At 42.5% G+C, this 15671-nt stretch overlaps 1 protein-coding gene across 1 annotated transcript in view; it reads right to left on the reverse strand.

The window, feature by feature from the left end:
- Positions 1–240: 240 nt before the first annotated feature.
- Positions 241–15671, reverse strand: part of LOC127029010 (CDC42 small effector protein 2) — a 39201-nt gene continuing 23770 nt past the window's right edge. The window contains exons 2-4 of the mRNA XM_050914682.1: positions 12902–13003; positions 1537–1654; positions 241–1093 (exon numbers count right to left, since the gene is read on the reverse strand). Coding sequence (XP_050770639.1) covers positions 1556–1654; positions 12902–13003 — 201 coding nt within the window. The 3' untranslated portion in view covers positions 241–1093; positions 1537–1555. The remainder of the gene's footprint in view (positions 1094–1536; positions 1655–12901; positions 13004–15671) is intronic.

Genomic DNA, 15671 nt, shown 5'->3' on the forward strand with positions numbered 1-15671 from the left:
GAAAGAGAAACATGCTTTGGAACCTGAGCAAAAGGCTTTTTGCTGACTTTGTAAAAAGTCACCCTGTATGTTGTTTTCACTGGCATCTGTTCTGCCAGATTAGTATGTTGCTCTTAGCAACTTCCATGGCCCCTAAATATTTAGTACACAGAAACTGCCAACTACTTAGAGAGGGCTACTAAAATTTTCAGCTAATATTGCAGGCGGTCTGACATACTGCTACTGGAAATGACCATACAGACTAAAATTAAGAAAAATTGTAAAAAGAAAGAAGCAGCCAAACATGATTATTTTATTTTTTAAATAGACTAAAGCGCTTCCACAATACTTAGATACTACACTGGTTTACAGTCTTGAGGTCAGCTCTTTCAAAATAAATATACTGAACATTTATAATGCCTTATGAATGCAAGTTTTCTCTTTATTATTTCAAGACCAGTTGGATAAAACTTAAAATAAAGACCTAACTCTGAAGCAGATAAGATACAAGTCCTTTTTCAGAAACAGGCATGACACGTGCCACAACTAAATTTTTCACCAACAACAGTATCATCAGTCTGCAGTAAGCAATTTAATTTTTTTCTGGCACCAAACAGGCCACCATACAAATCAACTCCACAAAGCATGTGGTCATCTATTCTGCTGATTTTGTATGAAATAATAATTTGTGCTTGCAGGGCCCAGGCCTTTCAAAAATGAATATGAACAATGAGAGATTAAAAATATTAATGTAAACTTACTCATTTCTAAATTACTTGATTGGAGAAAATATTTAAAGAATAAAGAGTAACAGAATGCTGTGCATTAGGTATTGATGATGGAAGCTAAGGTTGGTGCTTTAATTTGCTTTAACAAACAGCTAAAACCAATCCTAAACACCTCTATGTCCATGGTACTGGTAGGAGGCCAATGTGTGCATGTCAGTGAAAGGCACGGTAGGACCAATCTCATAAACGGCATCATCAGAGCAGAACAGCAACTTTTCACTGGAGTAATCACAAAATGTGAACAATGAGCCATCATTTCTCTCATCATGAACACAAAGCAGTCACCAAGGCAAAAGAGGAAAGAAGATACAGGAACTCACATAAACCTGTAACACAGAAAACACCCATTAAACTGAGTTTTGAACATTTTGATAGTGATGATTTTCCTACCATAACATATTTAACACCACACATATTTTGCTTAATTAAATGGAACTGTTGCAAAAATGGTATCCTAATTATATCACAAAATTCTTCTGAAATTTTGTATACAACTAAGTTCACTTGCAAAGATTTGCCTACAATAATATCTTAGACATAAAACAGGCTTAAGGACAGATTTGCAGTCAGGATTGAATTATTAACGTCTTGTTCATTACATAATAAAAATCAACATGCTCACACAATATTGAATGTTCTACCCAGAAGTGCATTTTAAAATTGTGCATCATAAGGACGCAGCTGTTTATAGGGAGCTAATTATGATATGTGGCAGGATGTTCTTCCTCACTACTCTACCAGTGCCTAAAAAGCAGACAGTAATACTTACTGGAAAGCTTTCCCCAAGGTTATCCTGCCTGAGTGTCTACAAGCTGCATCTGAACATTTGCAGATATGCCACCTCCATAGCCTCCCTTGGACTGCATTTGGTTCTGAATTGAGCTCACCTGGAGACAGAAGGGAAAGGGGGTCAGAGAAAACAAGGCAGGCAGGCAGAAATGAACTATGGCATCTTCTTGCTTTTGGTTTTATTTTTTGTTTTGTTTTTCAAGTGCTCTCTCACCATTAAAGCTACATTACTTTTGCATGAGGACATACGCAGAGTAGGCTTTCTGGAATTTTCACTTCTGCAGGCAGCTCAGCAGGAGACATGGAAGAACTGGTGCTGATGCAGAAGTTTTTCCTCTATCCCAAAGAAAACTGGCCGATTCAGGCTTTCATTGAGCTGCTTGATTAATCAAGAAAATTAATCAAATATTATCAGTATCCAACTCCACTCTATCTGACAAGCTGTAATTTAGCTTGTTATATGGAAAACATTCTTTGCCAAGTATGATAAACCAGTGAAGTTAACACCATTACATTAAAAATGCAATAGTCAATTTATAAAATATCTGCATAGTAACTGAACTGTATGGCTAATTTCAGAACATTTAAAATAGGGCTTTCTAAAAAAAAGGAGTTCTTTTGGTGTGTGGAAGATTTTTTTGTTTGTTTTTTGTTTAAGGGCATGAACTTACTTTTCCTTGACTGATACTATTCCTTTAATCAGCGTGGCATTTATTTTTTAAACCATATTCAATCTATCAACTTCTCTGAAACTATTTTATTTGAAGGCATTTTTAAGCTGATGCAAACAAATACATAAAAAACACCCTCCACACCCCCCCCATGGCTTTCATTGTCTTTATCAATAAAAAGGAAAAGACTGCATAGTTCTTTTGCGCTTGTGCTGCATGAGTCAAAATAATCATCTCCTAGTGCCTGCAGGAAGATAGCTCCAATCTTAAAGGTTTGGCCTTTTTCTCTTTACACCTCAGAGTGTACATAACAAGTACACAATGAACACAAAGTACTTAAAGCTACAGCTTCTGAAATTGCACTTGCAGTAAGAAGCCTATGTCTGCAGGGCACTACTTGCAATTATTTCAGGTATGCTCCTTCATAGAGACCTCAAAACACCACTAGAAAGCTGTATTAAAACAGTGTTGGAGAAATATCTTCAAGTAGCTTGCATATTTTCCCTGTCTGCAAAGACAAAAAAAAATAGTGTCTTCTAAACAGACATCCACAGCAAAGCAAAGCACACACAAACAATGAATCAGAAAAACTCCTGCACATTGTTTCTCAAACCAATGTGAAAGGAACCTGTTTTAGGATCTTTGTCTTTGACGGTACAGTATATTGCAGTGCTGTGCAAGAGATCTCTGAGCTTTTTTATATCCTCAAACAGCACAATGTAAAACCATCTTCTACTTTGGTGATTTATTCAAATAAGCAATACAGCTGCAGTAAAGCAATGTTATGTTCAAATTTTTCTTCATGGATAAGTGTTCAGATGCAATGCTCTAGTGGGTCTGACACCAGAGACTACAAACACAATAAGGAAATGTGGAGGGAGTGTACCACCCCATTCATGGGGCAGAGTTTAAAAACTTCCACATTTCACCAAGCTGATGATCACAGCATCTTCTGTTGGCCTTTGGAACAAAAGATGTTTGAATGTAATCAACCTATTTCAGAAAATAATCTGCAGGAAAATGTATTTAGAAGAATGACTTAATGACTCCATTAATTTCATGTGAATGACCCCTACCTTTAGTGAAACAGAGCTAGAAAGACACATCTCCAGGGCATGTCACCTTCTAGCTGACAACTTACCTACATTACTTGAAAAAGGAACATTATATCAACACAAATTGCAAGGGTAGAGTAAATTTTCATGAGTACTTCTAAAGTTTAAAACAATCTCTCTGGTACCTGAGTCTCACATATCATAGAATCATAGAATAGTTTGGGTTGGAAGGGACCTTTAAAGGTCATCTAGTCAAATCCCCCCTGCAATGAGCAGGGACATCTTCAACTAGATCAGGTTGCTCAGAGCCCCGGCCAACCTGACCTTGAATGTTTCCAGGGATGGGGCATCTATCACCTCTCTGGGCAACCTGTTCCAGTGTTTCACCACCCTCATTGTAAAGAAATTCTTCCTTATATCTAGTCTAAATCTACCCTCTTTTAGTTTAAAACCATTACCCCTTGTCCTATTGCAACAGGCCCTATGAAAAAGTTTGTCCCCATCTTTCTTATAAGCCCCCTTTAAGTATTGAAAGGCCACAATAAGGTCTCCCCGCAGCCTTCTCTCCTCTAGGGTGAACAACCCCAGCTCTCTCAGCCTTTCCTCATAGGAGAGGTGTTCCAGCCCTCTGATCATTTTTGTGGCCCTCCTCTGGGCCCGTTCCAACAGGTCCATGTCTTTCCTGTGCTGAGGACTCCAGAGCTGGATGCAGTACTCCAGGTGGGGTCTCACCAGAGCAGAGTAGAGGGGCAGAATCACTTCCCTCGACCTGCTGATCATGCTTCTTTTGATGCACCCCAGGATATGGTTGGCTTTCTGGACTGCGAGCGCACATTGCTGGCTCATGTCCAGCTTTTCATCCACCAGTACCCCCAAGTCCTTCTCTGCAGGGCTGCTCTCAATCCCTTCATCCCCCAGCCTGTATTGATACCAGGGGTTGCCCCGACCCAGGCGCAAGACCTTGCACTTGGCCTTGTTGAACCTCATGAGGTTCACATGGGCCCACTTCTCGAGCTTGTCCAGGTCCCTCTGGATGGCATCCCATCCCTCAGGCATGTCAACCGCACCACTCAGCTTGGTGTCATCTGCAAACTTCCTGAGGGTGCACTCGATCCCACTATGTCATTGATGAAGATATTAAACAGGACTGGTCCCAATATGGACCCCTGAGGGACACCACTTGTCACTGATCTCCATCTGGACATTGAGCCATTGACCACTACCCTCTGGATGTGACCATCCAACCAATTCCTCATCCACCAAACAGTCCACCCATCTAATCCATATCTCTCCAATTAAGAGAGAAGGATGTTGTGGGGGACCATGTCAAAGGCCTTACAGAAGTCATCCAGATAGATGACATCCTTAGCTCTTCCCTTGTCCACTGATGTAGTCACTCCATCATAGAAGGCCACTAGGTTGGTCAGGCAAGACTTGCCCTTGGTGAAGCCATGCTGGCTGTCTCCAATCCCCTCCCTGTCCTCCATGTGCCTTAGCATAGCTTCTAGGAGGATCTCTTCCATGATCTTCCCAGGTGAGGCTGACAGGTCGGTAGTTCCCAGAGTCCTCCTTTCTACCCTTTTTAAAAATGGCTGCAATGTTTCCCTTTTTCCAGTCTCCAGGGACTTCACGTGACTGCCATGACTTTTCAGATATCATGGAGAGTGGCTTGGCAGCTACATCAGCCAATTCCCTCAGGACTCTGGGATGCATCTCGTCAGGTCCCATAGACTTATGTATATTCAGGTTCCTCAGGTGGTCTCGAACCTGATGTTCTCTTACAGTGGGAGGGACTTTGCTCCCCCAGTCCCTGCCTTGAGGTCCATCCACTCGAGAGGTGTGGGAAGAGAGGTTGCCAGTGAAGACTGAGGCAAAAAAGTTGTTGAGTACCTCAGCCTTTTCCTCATCCGTTGTTACCAGTTTGCCAGTCTTGTTCATCGGGGGGTATACACTTTCTTTGACCTTCCTTTTCTGGCTGACATACCTATAGAAGCCCTTCTTATTATTCTTTGTGTCCCTTGCCAAGTTCAGCTCCAGCCACGCCTTGGCCTTCCTGACCCCATCCCTACACAACCGGGCAACGTCCCTGTACTCGTCCCAGGATACCTGTCCCTGCTTCCACTGCCTGTGCATTTCCTTCTTGCCCTTTAGTTTGACCAGCAGGTCTTGACTCATCCATGCTGGTCTCTTGCCTTTCTTTCCTGATTTCTTACACCTGGGGATCGAGAGCTCTTGCGCTCTATGGAAAGCATCCTTAAAGATCTGCCAGCTCTGTTCTGCTCCCTTGTCCCTGAGGGCAGTTTCCCAGGGGGTCCCATTGACTAACTCCTTGAACAGCTGGAAGTTTGCTTTCCTAAAATTCAGGGTCCTGACTTTACTCTTCACCTGACCCATATCCCTCAGGACTGCGAGCTCCACCAATGCATGATCACTGCAGCCCGGGATGCCTCCAGTCTTGATGTCACTTGCATTGGTGACCATCAGGTCCAGTATTGCACCCCCTCTGGTAGGACTGTCTATTACCTGGCTTAAGAAGTTATCCTCGATGCACTCCAGGAGTCTCCTGGACTGCCTACAGCTCGCCGTGCTACTTTTCCAGCAGATGTTGGGGTGGTTGAAGTCCCCCAGCCGGATGAGAGCCTGCAAGCGCGATGCCTCCTGGAGCTGGAGTAAGAAGGCTTCGTCCATAGGCTCCCCTTGATTGGGCGGCCTGTAGTAAACACCAACCACAGGGTTCCCTTTGTTGCCTCGGTCTCTAATTCTTATCGGTCTCTAATTCTTACCCATAAGCTTTCAACCTGCTTGTGGCTATTCTTCAGAGACAGCTCTTCACAATCTATCCATTTCTTGACATAGAGGGCAACCCCTCCGCCCCTCCTTCCTCGCCTGTCCCTTCTGAACAGCCTGTAGCCATCGATAGCCCCACTCCAGTCATGGGATTCGTCCCACCAAGTTTCAGTAATGGCAACTAGGTCGTAGCTTACTAGCAGCATGGTGGCTTCCAACTCCTCCTGTTTGTTGCCCATGCTGCGTGCATTGGTGTAGAGGCACTTCGGCTGGGCTGTTGGCTGTGTCACCTTCTTAGAGGAACACCCCTTAATTCCTTTGAGGTATTTCACCGGTGTTTCCCTCTTGGCTCCTATTACCTCAGGAGCCCCTGGCTCATCTTTGTAAGACTTCAGGTGTGCTGCAGTGTACCCAGCACGTCTCACAGCAACAGGCTGAGGGCCCTCGCTAGCATCCCATCCCTCTAACCTTGGCGTGTCATCCCACAGCTTGTCACGGGCAAGCCTGATATTATCCCCCTCCCCCTTCAAGTCTAGTTTAAAGCTCTGTCAATGAGCCCCGCCAGCTCGTGAGCAAAGATCCCATTCCCCCTTTGAGAAAGGTGAATCCCATCTGACGCCAGCAAGCCTGGTGCCGTGTAGGCCATCCCATTATCAAAAAACCCAAAATTGTGGCGGTGACACCAGCCACGGAGCCATGTATTAATAGACTGGGTCTGTCTGTTTCTTCCGCAACTGGAAGGACAGAGGAAAAAATAACCTGTGCTCCAGATTCCCTTACCAACCATCCCAAGGCCCTGAAGTCTCTTTTGATTGCCCTTGGACTACACATTGCAGCTTCATCGCCACCCACATGGAAGAGCAATAATAGGTAATAGTCCGAGGGCCGTACCATGCTAGGAAGTTTCCTAGTGATGTCCTTAACTTGGGCCCCAGGGAGGCAGCAGACTTCCCTAAGAGGAGGGTCTGTCCGGCATATTGGACCCTCTGTTCCCCTCAGAAGGGAGTCACCCACAACTATAACCCATCTTTTCTTCCTCGTGGAGGTGGTCGTGATACAGGGGGTAGGCCTTTCTGACCCTGGCAACACCTCTGGTGGAGATGGACCATCATCCACATCATCCATTGACTGGCCTTCCACATCCAGAGCCTCATACCTGTTGTACAGAGGCACCTGGGAAGGCGAGGTGGGCAAGGAGGGGGTTCGCCTGCTGCCCCATATGCATGTTTGTGTTAGCAAGTAAAGAAGTATCAGCCTAAAATACGGAGGCTGTTGCACCTAAAATAAAGAAACTCCAGCAAATGTAAGCTCAACTACATTAGTAGTTCAGTGGCCATCTTCTATATGAAAATTTATGTAGGATACATACAATGTCAAAAACACTGACCAAAAAGCAGGTCTAACAGAATTGTGGGCTGACAAGGTGGCACTCTTTCTGAAGCACCCTCCTTTTTAGGCAGTCTAAAATACAAGAACAAGCACAATGAAATGCTTTTTTTTTTTTCTTCAAAGATACCATTGCCTTCCCTATGACGATACATAATAACAAAGGTTCTTTTCTGTTTTATGTCTAATTTAGATAGGATAAGGATTCAAGAATTTTGGAAGGGATCACACCAATTACAGATCATACAATTTGTTGTGTTGCATATCTAGCTAATTAATTTCTTCCCTCACCTTTAAAATCAGGAAATAAGATGGTCCTTGAGAGAGTAAACAAGAGAAAACTAAGTAAACAAGAGAAAAACTAAGAAAAGAACGGAATACATGAAATCAAAGGATAAATTGAGGATTATAAAGCAGAAAAAGAAAAGTGAGAGACTTCACCATGGAATACAAAGATAAAATAGAAAGAAGGTGATGGGAATGAGAAGGGAACAGTGCACAGAGGGTTCCTACTGTATAATTTCACCTTTGACAAAATAGCAAGGTTCTCTACAGAGAAGGCAAACAAAACCAAAATATTTCAGTAGTCAGAAAACTACTGTACTCAGAAGCATGAGGATATATAACAATGCTGATGAAAAAGGTGCAGAGCAGATACTGAATTTATTCCCAAATTTATATGGGAAAAAGCTAATGAAATTGCAGGAGGTCTTCCTAAGGTATTCAGAAGAGAGAAGGCAGAAGTAAGTTCACGAAGTAGTATAACGTCCATACTATAAAGGAAGTTAAGCAGCAGAAAAACGCATGAAAAGACGACTGTGATCTTGGAATTTACACTGTCAAGAATTAACACAGAGACTGGATGAAATATTACCACAGTGAGCCACCAAGGAAGAGGCAGGAAAATAGGCAAATGTGAAAAAGTAGAGATTTGTGATTCTAAAAAGAGAGAGAAAATGATTATTTTTTGCATATTGTCTCTTCTTATCTGGGCTCAGAAAAATCACTCTAGTCATTGATGCAGCACATTATCCAAAAGAAAAAAAGAGAAAGAGATACAACCAGTTATGAGTGTTAAAATGAAAGAAAAAGTCCATGTAGAGAGATAATAATGTTTATCTACTATCTGGAGATGAGTTGGGTATTATGCAAGACAAAGGTGAGGGCAAGTAGGGGAAAAAGTCTGAGGTGAGAGAGTAAAGCTTCAGGCAACCAACACAAGCCTCCCATGAGGCTGCTCAGCTGTGAGAATGAGAAAGGTTCTCACAGGAAGGGCAGCAAATATCTAAAAAGCAAAAAGCCATGCATTTTTTAAATTTTAAGAACACCACTCACTCATTTCATTATTTCAATTTACACATAGTTTTAAATATTAATGCAATATATTGCATTAAATATATAATTAGCTTTAATTTAATTTTATCAAGCTGAAACTGTGCTTGTCAATTTAACTTGCTTACAGATGTTTTAGTACAAATTACTTCCAAAACATAATGTTGCTTCAGGGAAAACCTGGTACTTTGTTTGCCATGTCAGATTTCCCATCTTTGCCATGTCAGATTTCCCATCTTTGCCCTTCCCCAATGACTACTGAGTTACTAAGGTTTTTTTCTGATCGCAATAAGCTGTAAAAAATCAAACTAGTTTCTAGGAAGCTACAAATGACCTCACTTGCCTACATTAAAACTGACTTTTTTTCTTTACAGGTCTGTTCTTTATTCTAATACCCCTGACAGAACTCTGTCTTCCCCTTTGCTAAAATTTGCCATGGAGAAACAATTTTTTTCCTTTAAAGGGGATTATTAAGGTCAAGAAGTATTTTTCATCATTATTTATATGCCACCCTTTTCTTAGATCGCGTATTACTGACCTTAAAAATATATTGACATTTCACAGAAAATATGTAGTACAAAATAAATCTATTCTCATAAGGTCACTTTCAATATCTATCTTAGTGTATTGGGTATATGTGGCAAGGTTTTGGTAGCCAGGGGGGCTGCAGAGGTGGCCTCTGTGAGAAGAGGCCACCCCTGCGGGGCGGGGGGGCTGCCTTGTGCCAGATACAGCCAGTTCCAGCAGGCTCCACAACAGCCCCACTGCAGGCCAAAACTGAGCCCATGAGCAAAGTTGGTGACGCCTCTGTGAAAACATATTTAAGAAAGGGCAAAACCGTTGGAGAGAGAGGGGGAGGGAACAAAAAGAGTGAGAAACAACAGAGGGAACACCAAGGTCAGAGAAGGAGGAGGTGCTCCAGGCACCAGAGCAGATACTCCCTGCAGCCTGTGGAGGACCCACACCAAACAGAGCTTTAAACTAGACTCAGCAGGGGGATGGGATGGAGTTTTGAGCAACAGAGAAGAGCCAGGGGCTGCTGATGCGTTAGGAACCAACAGGGGAACACCTGAGAAATGCCACAGAGGAATTGGGGCTTGATCCTCCAAAAAGGTGACACGGTCGACAGCCCAACTGAAGTGCCTCTATACCAATGCACGGGTAACAAACAGGAGGAGTTGGAAGCCACTGTGCAGAAGGAGCAGAAGGGAGCTGGCAGCTCTTTAAGGACGTTTTTCTTGGAGCACAAGAGCTCTCGATTCCCACGCGTAAGAAATCAGGCAAGGAAGGCAGGAGACCGGCATGGCTGAGTAAGGACCTTCTGGTCGAGCCGAAGCGCAAGAAGGAAATGCATAGGCAGTGGAAGCAGGGACACGCATCCTGGGAAGAATATAGGGATGCTGCCCGGGTGTGTAGGGATGGGATCAGGAAAGCTAAGGCACAGCTGGAGCTGAATTTGGCAAGGGATGTGAAGAACCATAAGAAGGGCTTCTACAGGTGCGTTGGTCAGAAAAGGAAGACTAAAGAAAACGTACACCACCCCCACCCCCCTCCGATAAAGAAGACAGGAGATCTAGCAACAAGGGACATGGAGAAGGCTGAGGTACTCAACGATTTTTTTCCTCCGTTTTCACTGGCAATCACTGTTCTCACATCTCTCAAGTCCCTGAACCTCAAGGCAGGGACTGGGGGAACAAAGTCCCTCCCATTGTAGGAAACGATCCGGTTCGAGACCACCTGAGGAACCTGAACATACACAAGTCCATGGGACCCAGGGTCCTGAGGGAACTGGCAGATGTAGTTCCTAAGCCACTCTCCATCATATTTGAAAAGTCATGGCGGTCAGGTGAAGTCCCCAGTGACTGGAGAAAAGGGAATATCACACCCATTTTTAAAAAGGCGGAACCTAGGAATGACCAACCAGTCAGCCTCACCTCCGTGCCTGGGAAAATCATGGAGCAGATCCTCCTGGAAGACATGTCGAAGCATATGGAAGACAGGGAGGTGACTGAAGGCAGCCAAGAAGGCTTCACCAAGGGCAATTCATGCCTGACTAATCTAGTGGCCTTCTACGATGGAGTGACTGCATCAGTGGACAAGGGAAGAGCAACTGATGCCCTCTATCTGAACTTCTGTAAGGCCTTTGACATGGTCCCCCACAACATTCTTGCCTCTAAATTGGAGAGAGATGGATTTGACAGATGGACTATTAGATCCATAAGGAATTGGCTGGATGGCCACATCCAAAGAGTTACAGTCAACAGCTCACTGTCCAAATGGAAACCAGTAACGAGTGGTGTCCCTCAGGGGTCCGTATTGGGACTGGTACTGTTTAATATCTTCATTAATGACATAGACAGTGTCCTCAGCAAGTATGCAGATGACACCAAGCTGGGTGGTGCAGTTGATTCATTAGGGGGAAGGGATGCCATCCAGAGGGACCTTGACAGACTGGAGAAGTGGGCCTGTGCAAACCTCATGAAGTTCAAGGCCAAGTGCAAGGTCCTGCACCTGGGTCGGGGCAACCCCCGGTACCAACACAGGCTGGGGGATGAAGGGATTGAGACCAGTCCTGCAGAGAAGGACTCCCCCTCTACTCTGCTCCTGTGAGACCCCACCTGGAGTACTGCATCCAGCTCTGGGGTCCCCAGCACAAGAAAGACATGGACCTGTTGGAGCGGGTCCAGAGGAGGGCCACAAAAATGATCAGAGGGCTGGAACACCTCTCCTATGAGGACAGGCTGAGAGAGTTGGGGTTGTTCAGCCTGGAGAAGAGAAGGCTCCGGGGAGACCTTATTGTGGCCTTTCAATACTTAAAGGGGGCTTATAAGAAAGATGGAGAGAGACTTTTTACCAAAGCCTGTAGTGACAGGACAAGGGGCAAGGGTTTTAAACTGAAAGAGGGTAAATTTAGATTGAACATAGGGAAAAAAATTTTACAATAGGGGTGGTGAGACACTGGAACAGGTTGCCCAGAGAAGTTGTGGATGCCCCATCATTGGAAGTGTTCGAGGTCAGGTTGCACGGGGCTTTGAGCAATCTGATCTAGTGAAAGATGTCCCTGCCCATGACAGAGGGGTTGGTCTAGATGATCTTTGAAGGTCCCTTCCAACCCAAAGCATTCTATGATTCTGTGAAAAGGAAGGAGCAGCAGAGAGAAACCACTATGTACTGACCATAAAACCCCCCTCACACACACAGAGCTCGTCGGGGCAGGTCAAGGAGGAATGAAGTTGAGCCTGGGAAAGGGGGGAGAAAATTTGTTGGTTTAATGTTTGTCTTTTTGTTTCTCACTATCTGAATCTTTTTTAATTGGCAATAAATTAAATTAATTTTCCCCAAGTTGAGTCTGTTTTTCCCATGACAGTAATTGATAAGTGATGTCCCGTCTTTATGTCAACCCATGAGCTTTCTCATCGTATTTTCTCCCCCTGTCCCACTGAGGAGGGGGAGTGAGTGAGTGGCTAGGTGGGAGTTTGGCTGTTGGCAAAGGCTAACCCATCACTCCTAGCCTCTGTTTTTCACTTTCAAAGGTATAAAAATACTTATAGTTCCTATCATCTACAGGAAGCCACAAAACCCCATTTGTGACATCAGCGTTGCTTGCTCTGGAAATAATTCACATTGCAAATAGTGAGAATCTCAATAAGTACACATAATAAGAATATTTGTGTGAACCATAAACTAAGGAAAGTTACAGAGTTTTATATAAACAACATTTTTTAAAAAAATTAAGAAATCTAATCGGAATTATAAGATACTTTAAAAGGATTTTTTTCTGAAATACTCTAGTATATTTTAAAATATACCTCTATTTTAGTTCATACATGTTATTGGAATAAATTTAAGAAGTACTCTACATATACCTTGTACAATTTATTAAAAATGTACTTTGTATTGTCAATAAACATAGGAATTTTTAATATGATATTCCATAATCTTGAACGCAAGTGGTTAAGGCTTGTAATTAAGACACTAGCAGGTTGTTTTTCAGCTTTACAGAAACTCTTATAACTCAGTTGAGAACCACTCCTTCAACTAATTGCTTCAGCCACAATAGTCATGTTCCCATATTGTATCAAAGATGAAATATTCTTCATCCACTCATACTTACCGAGTTCATTCCACTGAATAGGTCTCCTGATCCTACATGAGCTGTGTGAACAAAGTTTGTTGGCTCCCCAATCATGCTTCGGTCAATCCGCCGTCGTCTTTTCTGAAAGGCAGATAAAGAAACCATCTGATTCAGATTCATTTAAAAAAACAATGATGACATACATGTAGAAGTTCTGTCCATAAATTATTTCATACACCATAGGATATTTTCATAGGAGTCAAAAGGCAGAGTCCAATATGCTTTGTTTTTACTATAGCAGATTGTTAGACCAGGACTGATATCACTCCTAACATTTAAACCAACCAAACGTTCATAAATAACCTTACTACATTTCACTGTAACAATATCTGTAACATTCCACATGGTGACTTCTGTCTATATATGTATTTAAACATGATAGGTCAAATTTGAGGTTTAATCATTCAAAACAAGAATTAAGGGTCAAAGAGCATTAGTAGAGTGTAATAAACAGCTAACTTACAGAGTTTGTGTTGCCTTGCCGTAGGAACTTATGCCCATTTTTCTAGTAACATACTTCACTGTGATGTGCAGAATAATGCCTTGAATTTGATCAGGTTTAGTCACAGCCATATCCTTAGTGGAGCCTGTATACTCAGATAACTTTCACTCTGCATGGTTGTAGTGTGAGCGCTGCAGAGATGTAGTGTGATATTAAGACAGGATGCCACATTAGATCCTAAGGATACTCTGATTATTGTGCCATGAAACATAATGTAAGAATAGCTTAACTTCTGTCTCCCCTTTGTCAGAGTCATGGCTTCAGTTTTTATTCATGTGATAGCAGGCAAATGAGAAATTAGAGGCAGTAAGGACTTCCTCTAGTAAAAGTCGCTTTGGCGCTCTGCCTCCAGCTGAGCATTGCATCTAGAGGAATAAAATGGAAAATACTATCCTCATCTTTTAGGCCAGAGGCAGTAAGCTTGAGTAGAGTGAACCACGCAGCCTGCAACCACTACAAGTCAGTATCCTGTATTTAAAAGATGAGAACAGTCATGGAGCACAATATGAATATTTCAATTTACAGTATGTTAAACAAAATACAGTCTAATAGTCACGAAACTACTTAAGAACAATTAAAAGCTTCCCATTGTCTTAAAGTCTGCTCAATGTCCATTTCTAGTCAGCAATAAGATCTTCAGAACACCCAGACTCAGACAGGAAGGTACATGCCTGAGTGGACTCACTGCTATTGAAACACAGCCACAAATGAATCTTTATGAATCAGAGCCTGCAGCTATGAGAATACATTACGGGGCTTAGCCAGCAAGTAAAAAACACTTTTAATCCTTTCCTGTACCTTTTTGCTATTGTTAAAAGCAGGTTTCAATTCCTTATTGCATCAGTATTTAACAGCCATGGGGTGGGGGGAAGCAAAACCACTCACACAGGAATAGCAAAACAAAATGACCTGTTCTATACCTAAACTATTAGTGAATTCTCTATCCCCAACTAATTTGACAGGATCAACCAAATGAAATAACCATAGCTATAAAAACATTGTCATGTAGTTTCCAAGGGCTTTCAAAGAGAAAGCATTCATGGAAATGAATTTAGATGTCTCAAATACAGAAAACTGATATATTTCATAGAGACATAAATAGTTACAAAAGAATCTCTAGCCATGTCCCAATGCATTAATATTTCAATCTAGAAATATAACTCACATATATACAGCTAACTCTTAAGTTATGCATGATATAAGATAGCAAAACATATGTGACTAACTTGAGTGGAGACATCTCAAACCCAGTTTATGTTTACACTGGATGAAAACTCCTAATCTAAAATATTCAGTATTAGGAGCATCTCCACCAGGCATAATGATTATTTTAAATACATAGTTACTATATTTACACAATATAATATTGTAAAATGCTGGGACAGTTTGTCTGTGTTGTAGTCCTCGTTCTAAAGTGGGAAGAATCTCTGGAAAGTCACATGCTACTGGAACACACAACTCCCTCAATTAAAACACTTAAAATTGTTTCAGTTTTGTAGAAGTTTAGTTTATATTGCCTTTTTTTGTAGAATAACAGAAAGCCAAAGGCATTTGTGTGTACAAATAATACATCCATGATCTGTTGGTTTTAATGGAGTTTTGAAATGCTGGGGTTTTGATATGCAGAGAACTGAACTCTTCCTTTGAGCAACTCAACTTATTTTCTTCTTTACTTGTTGCTAAGAATGCTGGTATAGCAGTAACAGTATTAAAATGCTGGATCTTGTGAATGACTGTAAATGATTCTCCACTCATCAGCTAGTGAACCAGTGTCCTGGTTTCGGCTGGGACAGAGTTAACTCTCTTCTTAGTAGCTGGTACAGTGCTGTGTTTTGGATTTAGTGTGAGAATGATGTTGATAACACTCTGATGTTTGAGTTGTTGCTAAGTAGCGCTTATCTTAAGCCAAGGACTTTTCAGTTTCCCATGCTCTGCCAGCAAGCAGGTGTGCAAGAAGCTGGGAGGGAGCAGAGCCGGGGCAGCTGACCCGAACTAGCCAAAGGGGTATTCCATACCATGGAACGTCATGCCCAATATATAAACAGGGGGGAGCTGGCCGGGCGGCGCGGATCGTGGCTCGGGAACTAACTGGGCATCGGTCAGCGGGTGGTGAGCAATTGCATTGTGCATCACTGGTTTTTTTCCTTCCCCCCCCCCTTCTTTTGTTGCATTCCTTTTCATTACTATTATTATTATATTTCATTATTACTATTGTTAGTATTATATTTTACTTTAGTTATTAAACTG

The sequence above is a fragment of the Gymnogyps californianus genome, unplaced genomic scaffold (genome assembly GCF_018139145.2).
Source record: "Gymnogyps californianus isolate 813 unplaced genomic scaffold, ASM1813914v2 HiC_scaffold_60, whole genome shotgun sequence".
Classification (NCBI taxonomy): Eukaryota; Metazoa; Chordata; class Aves; order Accipitriformes; family Cathartidae; genus Gymnogyps; species Gymnogyps californianus.